Consider the following 15,376-nt stretch of genomic DNA (forward strand, 5'->3'; position numbering starts at 1 on the left):
ACAACGTCAGTGGCCAACACAACACTACTGATGTAACAGTATTCGCGTGGAAACCATGCGGGTGCCTTCCTGCCAGACGGTCACCATGGTCCTAGCGCAGGTACGTAATAAGACATGTCATTTGCCTTTATCTCCTCGGTACGTTTATGTGTTTTTAGTAGGTTAGTTTTATAGGGAAGTGTCACAATTAGTTGAAATTAGTTTTAGTGCCTTAGGAACAAAATAGCATACTTTGAAATCGTAACGTAAGATTAAGTGTAGGCTACTTCAGCTTTGTTAATTCTTTGGGGGTTGCTTTTTAGATTTTTAAAAATATTGTTTGCGTCATTATCTAGATTTTGTAGGTTTGTTTACAGTGCTTGCTTGCATTACAGTAAATTCCATAATAGCTGTAGCCTCCTACGCTATTCTTTTTATCCTGTCCCAAAATAAATAGCCAACAAATAGTGCTGGCTGAGTGATGCATGTTAGCACCTTTTAGGTTTAGAAATATACTAAGATAAAAAAGTCTACATTTATAGGGCTATTGATTGTTAAAGTTACACAGATTTGTGCACAGTATTGCAGGCAAAATATAATGCATTATAAAAGAAAACAACTATTTAAAGGCATTTTACAAACACAAATGCTTGTATAATAAGTTAATTGTCAGTCATTAAGTGATTTAGATTCTTACATGACAATATGGCAGGCTAGCCTGTATCATCTGTAGGAGCCTCCGTAACTGAATTGGTCTTTGCACAAATATAGACTTATTGGCTCGTTATACCCTTCAATAAAAAAAGTTTGCACCGCCTCCTACTGGGCTGGATGTCTGACTGAGAAGATGTACATGAACTACTCAGTAAACTGATTATTATACAATTCTTTAGTGGCTGCATAAGATGCAGGTTTAGTATTAGAATTTGCAAGTACGGGTCTGCTCATAGTTTGTAGGTTAAATACATATTCATGCTTATAAAATATATGTGATTAAATTACAATCATATCAGCTTCTTTTTGGTATTGGAAACTTTGGATTTCATATTCACATTTCAAGTGTTTAACGGGGAAATTAAATTTGATCCTATGTAACAGCCCTGATTTCAGAGAATCACCTGATTTCAGTAACAAGGGTCCTGTTTCATTAAAGAGGGGCAGTTATTAGTGAAAGAGTTGCAGTTCTGCAAGGGCCTTCATAAAAATTAACTGAATAGTCTGGACCTATGACCTTCCGCTCTATGTTGCTGTGTGTGAATTAGGTTTCAAAATTGTATTTTCTAAATTTAGTGTAATTCACAATTTTTTCTCAGAGTAAACTCATTGCCTCCAACAATAGTTTAGTAGGTGCACCGACTATAAAAACTGTCCATATAAAGTTAAGTGTTTATGGACCAATGGAGGTTTTTTGCAACTGAAATGTTTTCACTGTCTTACTATTTTTCTTGTTAAAGATCTCACTTAAACTATTTTGTAACTAGTTGGGCTTTTTTTTTGTGTAACATACTCTGATTTTTTTAAGGATCATGCCATAACCTAAACCTTTATTTTGAAAATAAAAAAAACATTTATTTTGGAAAGAATACTATTACCAGTTTGTTCTTCGGTGTTCACGTTCTACACGCGATTTCCGGAATGTTTACCTGTGTTAAGAGTCGTTACCGAAATCTAGTTTAACACGAATATTTTTAAACAATGTCCTGAAGAATGCTTCAGTTAAACGTCGTGGTTTGTTAAGATATGTAACATTATGTTCGCGTTTAGCTAAATGTCTTTAACCCTACGAATATGTCGGTAGAAACAAATTCCGAAACAAATTCTCAGGTAACATCTATCAGTTGTGTCATTAATCCATGCTATTCGATTAGCCGTTTATAAAACTAAAATTATTTCTGCCGACAGTCGCCTCTTCCAGTGTGAAAATGGTGTAGTATAATGACACAATATAGAAACCAAGGCTAGTAGGTAATCAATTACTCATCATGTAGGAACTATCACACTTCTTTAATATAATGACTAGAAAAACCTGTTTTAACATGAATCCTGTCATATGAGGATGAGTAGAATAATCGAGGTTTTTCTGTGTCTGTATGCTTGATAGAAAGGAGGGACAGTATTAACCAGGATTGTCGGGCTTTTGTGTCGTCCGTAGAAGCTTGCCTGAAAGTGTCGATCTGAAAGATGATCATTGTTCTTTACTCCTCCCTTCTGTATAACGGACACAGTGAATAGGCATTCTTATCGCCAAAAGCCAGGATACCGGGTGGAGATCCCCCCACCCCACAGCAAACATACGTAAACATACCGTGATGGCGTAATGGTATACTTTTTCTACACGTTCTTGGTGAAAGCAAGCGTCCACAGCACCAAAGTTGTGGCATTGCTCATTACATTAAGACTATGGCAGATGAGGCATATAAGTACATCAGGGTAAGAGGTGCCTTGTAGTAAAAACTAATTTTACCTAGAGAGGTAATTTTTGGGCAGAGTGAAATTGGGAAGAATAATTTCCAACTTTCATGGTAGCTTTATATATGTATATATATTTTACAGCAGGAAGATGGCAGAGTCAGCAGGGTAATCCGTATTGGAACCAGAAAAAGTCAGGTGAGCCTTATGTAACATAAGGTAATTTAAGTGATAATGATTACTACATGTTTTGATTATCAGTCTTAGTAACTCTTAGTAAGAAATTATGAATGTAGTTTTTAGTTAAAAATAAAACGCATTGTAATTAAAACCGCATAATTTCATATAATTGTATTATTTGTTTTGTATTTGTATTTTATGCAGCAAATGTTTAAAAGGACTTATAAATCAGCTACTTTAATTCACTGAATCTTTCTTGATGACACTGTGTCCTTAGCGTATAAATGAGTAGTGTTAACTAATCGTTTCACTGCTTTTGTCCTCAAGCTGGCTCGCATTCAGACAGATAGTGTTGCAGACAGACTTAGAGAGTTTTACCATGATGTGCACTTGGAAATAGGTAAGGTCTTACAGGACAAATGTGAAACACTAATTTAGTACCTTGTTGGTTCTATACACTCTGAAGCTACAGAAGTTAGCATTTTAGGCATGATACACCAAGCCAGTTGCAGTTAAACACAAATTATATAAATGACCGTATAGATTATTACAACACTGTAAAACACTGTTTTGTTTCAGTGGCTATGTCAACAACGGGTGACAAAATTCTTGACACAGCTTTATCAAAGGTAAGCCTTTTGTTTAGAAAAATTGCAAAAAATAATGCATTTTTCCTCAAAATTCCGTGTAATTCCGTGTAATTAACTTTTATTTTTGAAATACCCTTTGAGCTCAAAAAAATCAAAACAATAATTTCTCATCTTTTTTCATTCATATTAAAATATTTGTAAAGAGAGTCTGAGTTGGTTTCAGATACAGCAGGCAGAACAGCTTGCATAGCTTCTAATTTAAAAGTATCAAGTGGTGCAATATACAGAATAGACTTTAATGAATAATAGCAGAATATTTTGACAGATTTCCTGTGAGAGAAATTTTAAAGATTGTTTTTCTTTTCTGAATTTTTGTAATGTGCATTCAAAAAACATTCATTTATAGTATTCATTTTATATGTCAAAGATAGGTGAAAAGAGCCTCTTCACAAAGGAGTTAGAGAATGCTTTGGAAAGAAATGAGTAAGTGAAATGAGTAAATCAGCCCTTTATTTCAATCTAGTGTTGCATTAAGTACCATCTGCATCAGTAATTTCAACTGGCTATATTTGATCTGCACAGAGGCTCACTGAAACACAATACTCTTGGTGTTTCAGTATAAAAGATGTTTTTGATCTTTTTGTCTCTTATAGGGTAGACCTTGTTGTTCACTCCTTAAAAGATCTTCCCACAGGTCTTCCTGTAGGTTTTACTATAGGAGCAGTGCTCAAGTAAGTAGAAAAACAGTGGCCTCATTGTTGAGAAACATATGTAGTTTCAAAGATTTTCATATGTTTCTCATCCTGAAAGCAACCTTTAATGAAGCATGACATAGATGGTACAACACTATTTTGTTAATTTGTTAATTAAGTAAATTTGTGTACTCATTCTCTTTGACTATTGGCTGGAGATGACTGTCACTGCATTGATATAGAATGTTATTTTATACATACCAACAAACTTTATTTTTTTTACAAAGACGAGAAAATCCTTATGATGCAGTAGTTCTGCACCCCCAAAATGCTGGAAAATCCCTTGAATCACTACCAAGCAAGAGGTATGGCAGGTGCTCAGAAAACCAAGATGCTGGTTATTTTTTCAGTGCTTATGTGCTTATTTTTAATTGATGGTCCATATATTGAGCCCAGTAAATTATATTTGAAATATGCTGCTTATAATATTTTTAAAAAATCTTTATTCTTTAGTCTTGTAGGCACCAGTTCTCTTCGCCGAGCTGCACAGCTAAAGAAAAGGTTTCCTCACCTGGAGTTTAAAGACATTGTATCTTTTTAATGAGCTGTTTTCAGTTCAGGTGCAGTTGTTTTGTTAAACAGTGTTGGTTGCTTGCTTAAATATATGATATTGGATTCTTCCTTAGTAGCTTGTCTTAGAGAGGAAATCTCAACACTCGTCTAAAGAAGCTGGATGAGAACAATGACTTTTCTGCCATTATCCTGGCTGCAGCTGGACTACAGAGAATGGGGTGGGAGTACCGAATCAGCCAGGTATATCTGCCTCTATTTAGTTCAAAGATTGGTCCTCAATTATTAGTGCAACCTTCAAAATAACTTGCTTTTAAATAAAATCAATATAATAAAATGTAGTTTAATATAATTAAACAACCTATTTATACATTACAATTCCCATTTATATTATGGAAATGTTTTTACTTCCATGGTTTGTTGTCATTTCAGATTCTTGATCCTGAAGATTGCCTATATGCAGTTGGACAAGTGAGTTTGTGGATATTTCTTAATAATAATGGGTCATTACAATCCTTGGTTTTTAGTTTTGTTACAGTGGTGTGCAGCTTGCATTCTCTTTGAGGTTTTGTGGTTTCAAGTATTTGCATATAGTAGCTCAATAAAAGTAGCTCATTAGCTTTGACAGTTTAGTAGATATTCTACTTTGTAGTTTCAGTCTACGTTCTAGGTTGTGTTGTGATATGAATCAGGGGGCTCTGGCTGTAGAGGTGAGGGCTCGAGACCAGGACATTCTGGAGATGGTGTCAGTTCTGCATGATCCTGACACAGTCCTGCGCTCCATTGCAGAGAGAGCTTTCCTTAGACACTTGGTAAGAAGTTTGCTGTTCCCTGGATCCACTCTCTAAAATATATGTCTATGCTATCACTGACACACCTCTCTCTTTTTAAGAAACTTTCATCATATAGTAGTAATTGTAGATCTTTTCCAGTTGTAATATATTGCAATTTATTACAGGAAGGGGGATGCAGTGTACCAGTTGCTGTTCACACCGAAGTGAAGAATTCCCAGGTAGAAAAACAAAACAAAACATAATGAAATAGTTTGAAGGAAAATGTAATTTACACAATTTTTTACACAATTATAATTTATGCTTTTGAAGTTTTGGATGTTTGAGGCTTATGTGTCTAAAAATAAATTAAGACTACCAATTAGCATCATAAAGTTTCTCCCAGAATCATGCCAGACACCCAGTTATCAAATAGAATTTTCCATTAAACTTGGATGTAATATTCAGTTAAAAATAAATTTAGTCTCAATAGTACTGCTACAGTACTGTTTTTAAAGCATAAGGGATGAGCCATTTCTCCATTGGAAACCCAGTTCAGTTCCACTTCATTGGCTACCTTGGCTAGTCAATATAGGATAGTTTCCTAATCCATCTGATTTAACCCTTGTGTCCAGTAGCAACCAGTAACAAGTCAAGCAAATGAAAAAATGATAACAAATAATCTAAAAAAGATGTTTTTCCCATGATCATGTATGTCTGTTTTATCAGCTTTATCTGACTGGAGCAGTATACAGTTTGGATGGATCAGATAGTCTGAAAGAGACAATGCAGACCAGCATTGACTCTGACAATCAGGTCATTATAGCCCAAATAATTACTGCCCTTATTTTTATTGCCAATTTATACTTTGAGTATTGAATTGTGTATATATAATGTGCTCATTAAATAGTATCAATAGAATGTGTGTACAGAGTTTGCAGTGATTATCCGAAAATAATGAATACTTGTTTCTGCATTGTTTAGAGTAAATCACATAAACTATCGTATACGTTATTCCTAAATGATAGTACAAACAGCTGTTAATGTAGAAATAGTAGCCTATTGATCCAGCACTTTAGTGATTCAGGTCCAAAGTCCTATGCAAACAGCATTTTTTTTTTTAAGAATACACTCATTTTTTGTATAAAGTGAAGCATAAATCTTATGTTTTTCATGTGATTTAGGAGCAAGAGAAGGTTGACGAGGAAGTCCAGCGTGTGGGAATTACAGCCCTGAAGGTGTCAGGAGCAGCTCAGGATGCCGCTGAGAAGTTGGGGGTGGATCTCGCCAATCTGTTGCTTAGTAAAGGGGCCAAAGAGATTCTGACAGTGGCCCGACAACTCAACGATGCACGATAGCTATATATACATTCCATTATGCAGTAGTCAAGTATGAATGTCCCATAATTATATTATATACATAATTATATACACATACATGCGTACAATTTAGAAAGGTATTTATTTTATTCCCTACATCTTTCTAAAAGTATTTACTAATTCAGTAAAAATTGAGGATACATTACATACACCTACTTGTCTTGTATAGTCAGTCATTGACAAGAAAACAGAAAAAGAGAAACATGCAAATTAGTATCATGGACATAGAAGGATAACTGGTCGTCCAGGACCATGCCCTAATTTCTTGTGCTTTTGGTTGACATGATCAGGGATTTCTCAAAGGAGGTAATCTTGGTGATATTATTGTAGGGAGGTATCACCAGCAATATTTAACAGCTTTGTCTTGTTGGGATTCAGTTTTAAATAATGGGCAGCTATCCATAATGAAATGTTAGGCATGTTGAGACATTTGTATCTGAGGGAATGAAGGAGAAAATAATTAGTCGTAAAAGAAATTATATGAGGAATTCATCACAGGGTAAATTTAAAGAAGATATCAGACTGAGTTTTTTGTAGTACATAAAGTTGCTCTTAATTTGACCTTTGACCTAATTTGAATCACTGTTCATATTTCTCTACCTGTTCAAATATAAGACATTTGCCTGTAGGCATACTCAAAAAGCCTTTTTATCCTTTTTTATTTCAAACATTGTTTTTAAATACTTCTTATTACTATCTGCCCATAGCAATAAGTTATTTTCATTTGAGCACATAACTCCCCCACCTCTGTCCAAGAGTACCATAGCACTTTACGGTTTAGGGTTCTCAAGTTCTCCAACACGTTACTTATCCAGCCTTTCAAAAGCCCAATCGTGTGTTACAACAGGAAAAACTGCAGGGTAGTTGCAGGATGTGGATTAGGACCTACCGAATTATGTGCATTATTTGCATTACTTTTTATTTTATATTATGGCAATTTAACATGATTTTAATCTTGGATGTATCTCATATTATCTAATCCAATTAGATTAGTCCAGAATGACGTGGGTAGACACGCTATTAAAGTTCTTGGCAAGATTTATTGGAAAAATCTGCTAAATTAAATTAAATAAAATTTTAAAGTTAGCATCTTTAAGGATGATATACATAGACTTAAGAATTTTATCTTCGAATTCTATCCCTTGCCATTTTTACGATTAGACATTATAAAGCCCGCCTATTTCAACCATAGTACATCTATAGGACCATCACTTGTCAGTGAAGGTAAACTCGGGCATCTGATTGGATATGGTGGAAAACAGGGTCGATCACACGGGCTCAACGTTTTCTAAAACCCTGCAAATATCGCACAAGGTTGAGAAAGACGGGATTTCCTGTTATACTGCTGAGCTGCAGAATTTGAGTTGAGGCGAACCAAGTGTCTAGTCAGTGTCATCTTTTTTGATTTCATGCCTTAGTCACGTAATACATTCTGTGCGTGTCCTAGACTACATCCAGAAGTAGCTAGCTAGCCAGTAATAAAAATGTCTGAATCCACGGTGGCTGATACTCGCCGGTTAAACTCAAAACCCCAGGATCTCACGGATGCTTACGGACCTCCGAGTAATTTTCTGGAAATTGACGTCTATGACCCCCAAACCATTGGAGTTGGACGGAATCGTTTCACTACTTATGAAGTCCGAATGAGGGTACGTTACTCTATATCGCTAAAATCTCTAGCTATAAATCTTATGGTGGTTAAGGTTCTCGCTATCTAGAATTTGTTTCGGCCTACCTGGCTTGCTAGATAGCTGATAGCTAGCTAGCTAGATAACTTGTATATAAACAGACTGGCGTTTGTTAATTATCGCTAGCTAGCTATATAATTATAAGTTTTGAACGGATGCAAGTATTTGGGGTTTTCGTTGTTTAATATAAACTGTAGCTGTAAATTTACAAAACCTCTAACATCACATAATATTGGCGTTTAGCAAAGTTAGCTAGCTGTGCACTGTTGGATTTTGATACTCCCATCCGGCTAATCCTAGCTAACGCTAGCTACTTAAACTAACCTTAGATATGGGCAAAATAGGATTTCGTTTTATTAATTGCTTGCTAGCTAGCTAGATTTAGTTAGTTAACTAGCTAACTTGGGTAGGTTAGCTTATTAGGTGACTACAGTAACCACGATACATACGGGCCAGCTATCTGACTAACCTAGGTTAGCTAACTTCGTAGCGGTTAGCGTCTATGCCTAATTTATTCTAACAATTTGTAGTAGACTAGTTTCCTACATTAACTAGCAATATAATTGGCTACCCTCAGATTTTGTTAATGTAGTGTGTGTGTGTATGCCTAGAATCATCTTCGGAGATAGATAATTAGTAATTGTGTGTAATGGCTGGCCTTGGGTATTGCATATATGTTACATCTAGCCACTTTTTTGTCGCACAGGAATATTATCTTAAACAGTATAATAGACGCTCACTGTAGTTCCACTCGGAAGGTCAGTGTACCCATCATTTTGGATTCGAGCACTCGAAGTGCGATTAAAAACTATTTGACAATTTAATGAAGTCTACTTCTGTGTTTTGCAAACAGACTAATCTCCCCATTTTCAAGTTGAAGGAGTCTTGTGTACGAAGAAGGTACAGTGACTTTGAGTGGCTGAAAAATGAGCTGGAAAGAGACAGTAAGGTACGTAAGTGAACAGCTTTTTAAAAAATACTGCCATACGGTGATATGAAATGGGGATGGTGATAAATGTGTGAAATGTTAAAACATTTGGCCATTATCCGTATCACCTTCTACACAAAAATCAAGAAAAAAAGTTAAAATACTGCCCGACAACACACACAAGACAAATGCGGTTATAAAGATTTTGGGTTTAGTATTACTTGAATTCTTCACTTGTCTATTAATCTCCTATTTGCTAAAGATAAGGATGAGGGCTAATACACCCATGGAATTTGGATAAGATTGATTTAATGTCGGATCAATTTTTTTAAATTATCATATAACATCAGAATGCACTAACAATGAAAGTAATGATGAGTCAGGTAGTCAACCCGTTGTTTTGAACTCAACATATTTGTGACACTCCGCTGCTGCTACAGAGACTCCACAGTGGAGTGTTAAAAACACTGTTCAACATTACAGAGATGCCTCTGCTTGTTTAGGTTTGAATTCCTGCTAAATGTTGCTCGCAAAAAGGATTCATTGGCCATGTTCTTATTTGAAAAAAATCTTTCTTCTTAACTGACAGCCTAGTTAGTTGTAATATCACATAGCAGAAAGAAACACTAGCATTTTTATTTACATAAATTTCCTTGGCCACACTCTGACTTTATAGTTTGAAAAGATCCAGGTGCGGGATTGATTGCTTTCATTATAATCTTAACTTTGTACTTTGTGGGTTTTTTTCATTCATGTTGAAACATGCTCATGAAAATGCCTTTTAGATTGTTGTGCCTCCTCTGCCTGGGAAGGCATTGAAGAGACAGCTCCCGTTTCGTGGGGATGAGGGAATATTTGAGGAGTCCTTCATTGAAGAGAGGCGAGTTGGACTCGAACAGTTTATTAACAGGTAGCAGCCAATAGAACACTAAAAGTCTGGAAGGGATTTATGATGTGTTCATGTATAATTTAAGAAACATGACTGAGTAAATACGTTTGATTAGTATCTTGAGAAGGAGATGTTGGGCTATGTTATGCTGTACTTTTATCCGGTCTTTCCAGAATTGCTGGTCATCCCTTGGCCCAGAACGAGCGCTGTCTTCACATGTTCCTGCAGGAGGAGAGCATTGATCGGAACTACATCCCAGGAAAAGTACGGCAGTAGGGCTTTCCAAACCGGCACTTGGGGCGGGTCTTCTTTCTCCTGTTATCAACTTCTCTTTCCACTCATCTGCAAGCATTGCAGAGTAACATTTATTTTTACACCAAGTAAATCTAGATGCATCATAAACAATGCAGGACTTGAATTTATCAGGCAGATGTTTTGTACACGTGTCTGAGGTTTGTTCTTTACACACACAGTGTATTTGTTTTACAGCCAATGTACTACTTAGTGTGTGTATATTATATGATTATACATGAAAGCTGTAGCACTAATCAAAGATGGGTGGTTTATGTCTTTGTCCTCTTGGGTAGCTGGTGGTGTCTGTGCTGCAAAAAATGGATCGTGTATTCAAACTGAAATTCAAGTGCTTCCTTGTCCTTTAACAAATTTTGTAGTACATGATGCTTCATAGTCTTACAAAAATGGTTATGTTGACACAGTGGTCTCTGGTAATAAATTATCCATTTATTGCTGATCAAATATTTATGGACCTTATTAGAATTCACTAGAAGTATCATATGAGATTGTGAGCATTATAAGGGGCAAGTCTCCATAATGATCAGATGTAAAATTCTTAAGATTGATTGACTAATGGTATTACATTTACAAATTTAGGGTGGGACTTCACATTCAGTACACTAGTAATGAGGTAAAAGTATTGTTCGATGACCCTCAGCTAGGAGCATTGAGGTGCTACTTCGCACACAGGAGTTAATTGTGTGAGATTTGAAACACTGCTCCCTAGAGGACAAAGTGTTTGCTATCTTGGTAAAAGTTGTCCTGCCAAAGTAGTCATTTTCCTCAGAATGGCTCTATTTATGTTCTCTACCTGTGTTGATCAGTTTGTGCCTGTGACATTGGTCTGTAAATAAAGTATAACAAAAATAGTGAGCACTGCTGACTGGAGACTTAATGACCTAAAACAAATTGAGTACTGAGGTTTTTTTGTTTGTTTGTTTTCCTCTTATTTATTCTCTTTTCCATTTTAGGTATGAATGAAGTAAGTTTTGAGGTTTTCTTTACTATCAAAATCATAATGTTGTGAACTACTTTTGGGGAAACCCAGTATCTGCATGGATGCTAATTCTATGATTTTAATTCTCATGAAGAAATGCATAATCATACCCATACTTGCAGTAGACAACTTAATATTGGCCCCATTTTGTTGCTTTGCTAATTATTTTTGCATCTGCCCATCACATGCATATTGGTCACGATCAGTTAGTAAGATGACAATTGGTAATTATAGACCGCATGTCATGATTGCATGGTTCTTCAAAGTCTGCTGCATAATGTAACAGGTAAGTCAGTTTTGCTTATTGTTTTTGTTTTTTTTGTTTTTTTTCCTTGTTGTGTGTTTTGCACTGATCACACATTTGGTTTTATCACCAGCTCATTTACAGCTCTACAGTCACCAGTTCTCTGTTAAAGTTTATAGTTTGGCAAATATGTACCATCCCAAATTCAGTCATTGCACTGTATCAAATTAAAGTTTAAAAAGAAATAGTATTATTTTACATAAACAGATGCATCAAAACATTCATAGTGCCACTAGTTTTAAGGTGTGGTAGGCCTCCTTGACCTGCACCAGTTTTAGTCTCCCACTGTTGTCATCAAAATGTCTACAATCACCAGTGCCATGTCATCATATGGTTTGCACTTGTATTCTCAGATGCTACTGCAAGACTAAGACACCTACTTCCCTTCGAGGACTCCCTCATCTGTGTGCCGTGTGTATATGCTTAGCACGCTCATTCAGGTGCTCTTAAAGAAGAGAGATACATGATCAATGAACCCTGATTTAAAGAAGAAAAAAAAACTGGCAATTAAAATCTAATCTTTTTGACCTGTAATTTTTTTTTTTTTTTTTTTTTTGAGATCTTTTATTGATAAAAGCCTAGCCAGCCAATAATGGTTTGACTAAGCTGTGCAAATATGCTATATTGCATGAATAATTGTGGGGTTTTATTTTTTTGGGGGTGGGGGGTGTTTATAAGTCAGAGTAAGGTCAGTAAGAGTGTGCCTTCAGGGCAGGAAAAAATGTTCCATAGTGAGTACCAGATGTATGCAGTGTTGTAAATTCAAGCTTCGCTTGTCATGTCAGACAGAAAATTGTTTTTTTCGTGTTCCTCTTTTGGCTTGGATGTCATGCATTTCAGAACAATTTACAAAATAGAAAATGACAGACAGTAAATTGGGACCATCCCTTGTAAAATCAGATGTATTCCCTTTCCCCATTCCATGTGCCATTTTATATATATACTTTTAAATTGCTCTTTTATCAAAACATTTACTGCAAAGGTTGGTTTTTGTTTTGTTTTGTTTTTTTTAAATACAAACTTCATATTTAGTTTATCTTGGTTTTACAACACTGCTGTTGGGAATGTACATATTCACTCACTGTGAAAATAATAAGATGGCACGTTTTCACATGTCTGTCTAGATTATTTCTGTTATTTTTGTCATATTGCTTATTCAAGACTGTACTATTAACCTGTTAAGTGCAGTAGTTATTTTCATGTATCCCTGTAATTTCTTCAAGTAAATAAAATTCCTTCTGCCTTCTTCCTTAAGCTTCTATTTCGTTTATTCTATTATTTCATTTTACTTTACCGTTGTAATTTTTAAGGTCAGACATATTTATGGTTCACAGGTTGTTTTTTTGTTTGTTTGTTTTTTCACAGATCACTGCTTTCCCCCCCCCCCCCCTCTTGTTTAACAGCAGGTGGCGTTTCAACTGTTTTAAGGTACGTGACTACACACCCATTATTTAAATCTAAGCATAAAATTGCGTTCGGGAAATTTACATTGAGTAGAACTACCTGGAGACAAGACGCAATATAAAGGCGGTTTAAACAGTGAATCGATACGTCTGTCAAATAGTTGCTTCTGTTAAATATGCTGTTCCTAACCAGTAGTTATTAGTGTTCCTTAGCTATCAACTGCTGTAATTAATTAAATATTTAAAATGTCGTCTCCTGTTTTACCACTTTCATTCTAACGGTTGAATATTAACCTACATGCATCTGGTGTATAAAATTAGTACAGCATTTAGGGGCTGGTTTCCATGACACTGGTTAAATTATACCATGTTTAGGGATTCACCACTAATTCATATTTAGCATTTTTCATTTTGCATGTAAATATTTACTCTTATTTCAAATCTGTAAAGCCAGAGACAAATTTCACAAGATTTTTCAATTTTGTTTTACTTGGCCACTGAAAGTTCATTTTCATTTGTAATATGCTGACATCATATTCAATGTTCACTCTTATTCTCACTCAGTTAGGTTTTAGGGAGCTTGATGTGAATTTGCGTGTTATGCATGATTGACACATGAAGCTAATGGGGATATTTTTGATGCCTATATAAACCGTGAGCACTGACCCTTCATTGATCCAAATCCCACTGAACTAAGATTACACTTGTTTTGTTTTGTTTTTTTAATATTGAAAATGTAATAGATGAGATTAAAGGATGTAAAGCTGTGCCCACTGATTTACTCAGGGGAGCTTTGCAGTTCAGTCACCATGACAAATTGGAGGAGATTAAATGAGACTCCAGTCTAAAAAAAAAAAAAATTATTATTCTGATTATGTTTAAGCATTCAAACTTAGCAAGAATTGTTGTGAACCACTTTCCACTCTTTTGTTATCTTAGCATCATAAGACTTTCATTACTTTGTTTTGTTTTTTCTTTGCACAAAAGATTAAAAGCTCTCAAATACATAGGTTATCTCTATTATATGCAATGCCAACGAGTGGATGACCATTTTACAACACAGTAGGTAGCCCTCACATCGTAGAGGGTTACAAAGGTCAGAATCCTACATTGGTGTTTATTTTACTGGGCTTGGCAGTGAACTGGAGCACATACTATGTTACATTCCTGCAAGTCAGTTCATTACTGAACCTGAAATAAGTTGAAAGTTTCAAAAAGCGTCTTTGCTTTTGCTGGAATGCCACTCAACATGCATTCAGGCACACAAACTCAAGACAAATACACTTTTATAGCCACAAAAAGACATGCAACAAAGTAAACAGGAAAAAGTGTTTATTCATGAATTCTACAACAGAGGAGTCTGTCATTCTGGTGTATAAATAATGCACAATAGCAAAAGGATACAATGTATAACCACATTTAGTTATCACAGCCATAAACTGACAAAACAGTACAATCAATACATAAAGAACTGCCTGAATGGTAAAACCGATAAACACACTGAATTCAATCCATTACTATACATCAAGGAGTTTGTACTCTTTTTGGCATGAGTAGCTTTTTTAAGATCTGGTTATTTATATATGATTCATGGGGGCTTGAAAGTTCAGAGACCAGGTTAAACTGATCTTGAAGGGGCTGCACAATCTAACTCAGGCAAGTCTTTATCAGATTACTGAACTCTGCCATATTTTAGAAGGCTGCAATATATTAATAAGCCCTTTAACAATCACAGAATATTTTACTGTGGGGTCTGTGCATCTAAACTGATTTCAGAAATTAAACATGAGTGTTCTGTGGGTATTTTGATTAATCTCAATCTCAGCATTACCTGGATTAAATATGAACAATTTTGGTCTGGTCAATAAAGGCCAGTCTTTAGCCAAATTACATTGAGGGTTCACTGATATGTTTTTAATATCTTGCAAGGCTCATAACATCTAGAAATATAATCACAATATACTATTTTTGTCTATATATTGTAGCTATACACAGTAAGATGCTGTATGTTTTCTTCTGCAGCACATAGAACAACTAACACAACCTGAAATAAGTTAATTGTGCTATAATATTTCATTCTTTGTAATCCTTATCAGCCTGTGATGGCTGCCTTCACTGGTTTTTGACCATTTGCATGTTTGCACTTCTACATGTAATTTACATTTACATTCACAGCATTTAGCAGACACGCTTTTCTCGTCTAGAGAAACTTACAGTAGTGCTTAGTTGTCTCCATTAAAGAAATCCTGATGCTATTACAGGCCCAAGTATACCATTAAGATACAACCATATCAAAGAGAATAT

General features: G+C 35.4%; 2 protein-coding genes across 7 annotated transcripts; both read left to right on the forward strand.

Annotated features, from left to right (window-relative positions):
* The first annotated feature begins 44 nt into the window (after nucleotides 1-44).
* LOC113573383 (porphobilinogen deaminase-like) lies at nucleotides 45-7,221 on the forward strand. 3 transcript variants are annotated; one of them, XM_027003621.2, is made up of 15 exons: nucleotides 1,602-1,803; nucleotides 2,205-2,409; nucleotides 2,533-2,586; nucleotides 2,896-2,968; nucleotides 3,148-3,197; nucleotides 3,586-3,641; nucleotides 3,812-3,889; nucleotides 4,138-4,215; nucleotides 4,364-4,439; nucleotides 4,550-4,663; nucleotides 4,853-4,891; nucleotides 5,113-5,232; nucleotides 5,379-5,432; nucleotides 5,920-6,006; nucleotides 6,375-7,221. In XM_027003621.2, the coding sequence occupies exons 2-15, from the start codon at nucleotides 2,380-2,382 to the stop codon at nucleotides 6,546-6,548; spliced, it is 1,083 nt and encodes a 360-aa protein (XP_026859422.2). In that variant the 5' UTR covers nucleotides 1,602-1,803; nucleotides 2,205-2,379; the 3' UTR covers nucleotides 6,549-7,221. The 3 variants fall into 3 exon arrangements, with proteins under 3 accessions (XP_026859404.2, XP_026859422.2, XP_026859413.2); XM_027003603.2 differs by lacking the exons at nucleotides 1,602-1,803; nucleotides 2,205-2,409 and adding an exon at nucleotides 45-100; XM_027003612.2 differs by lacking the exon at nucleotides 2,205-2,409.
* A 632-nt stretch (nucleotides 7,222-7,853) lies between these two features.
* snx12 (sorting nexin 12) lies at nucleotides 7,854-12,923 on the forward strand. 4 transcript variants are annotated; one of them, XR_003410288.2, is made up of 7 exons: nucleotides 7,855-8,218; nucleotides 9,111-9,206; nucleotides 9,971-10,095; nucleotides 10,248-10,338; nucleotides 11,340-11,350; nucleotides 11,600-11,651; nucleotides 12,023-12,923. XR_003410288.2 is itself a non-coding variant. In XM_027004857.2 (6 exons), the coding sequence occupies exons 1-5, from the start codon at nucleotides 8,054-8,056 to the stop codon at nucleotides 11,343-11,345; spliced, it is 483 nt and encodes a 160-aa protein (XP_026860658.1). In that variant the 5' UTR covers nucleotides 7,857-8,053; the 3' UTR covers nucleotides 11,346-11,350; nucleotides 12,023-12,923. The 4 variants fall into 4 exon arrangements, 3 of the variants coding, with proteins under 3 accessions (XP_026860641.1, XP_026860650.1, XP_026860658.1); XM_027004857.2 differs by lacking the exon at nucleotides 11,600-11,651 and having other exon boundaries at nucleotides 7,857-8,218; XM_027004840.2 differs by lacking the exons at nucleotides 11,340-11,350; nucleotides 11,600-11,651 and having other exon boundaries at nucleotides 7,854-8,218.
* The last annotated feature ends 2,453 nt before the right edge of the window (nucleotides 12,924-15,376 follow it).

Source organism: Electrophorus electricus, chromosome 6 (genome assembly GCF_013358815.1).
Source record: "Electrophorus electricus isolate fEleEle1 chromosome 6, fEleEle1.pri, whole genome shotgun sequence".
Classification (NCBI taxonomy): domain Eukaryota; kingdom Metazoa; phylum Chordata; class Actinopteri; order Gymnotiformes; family Gymnotidae; genus Electrophorus; species Electrophorus electricus.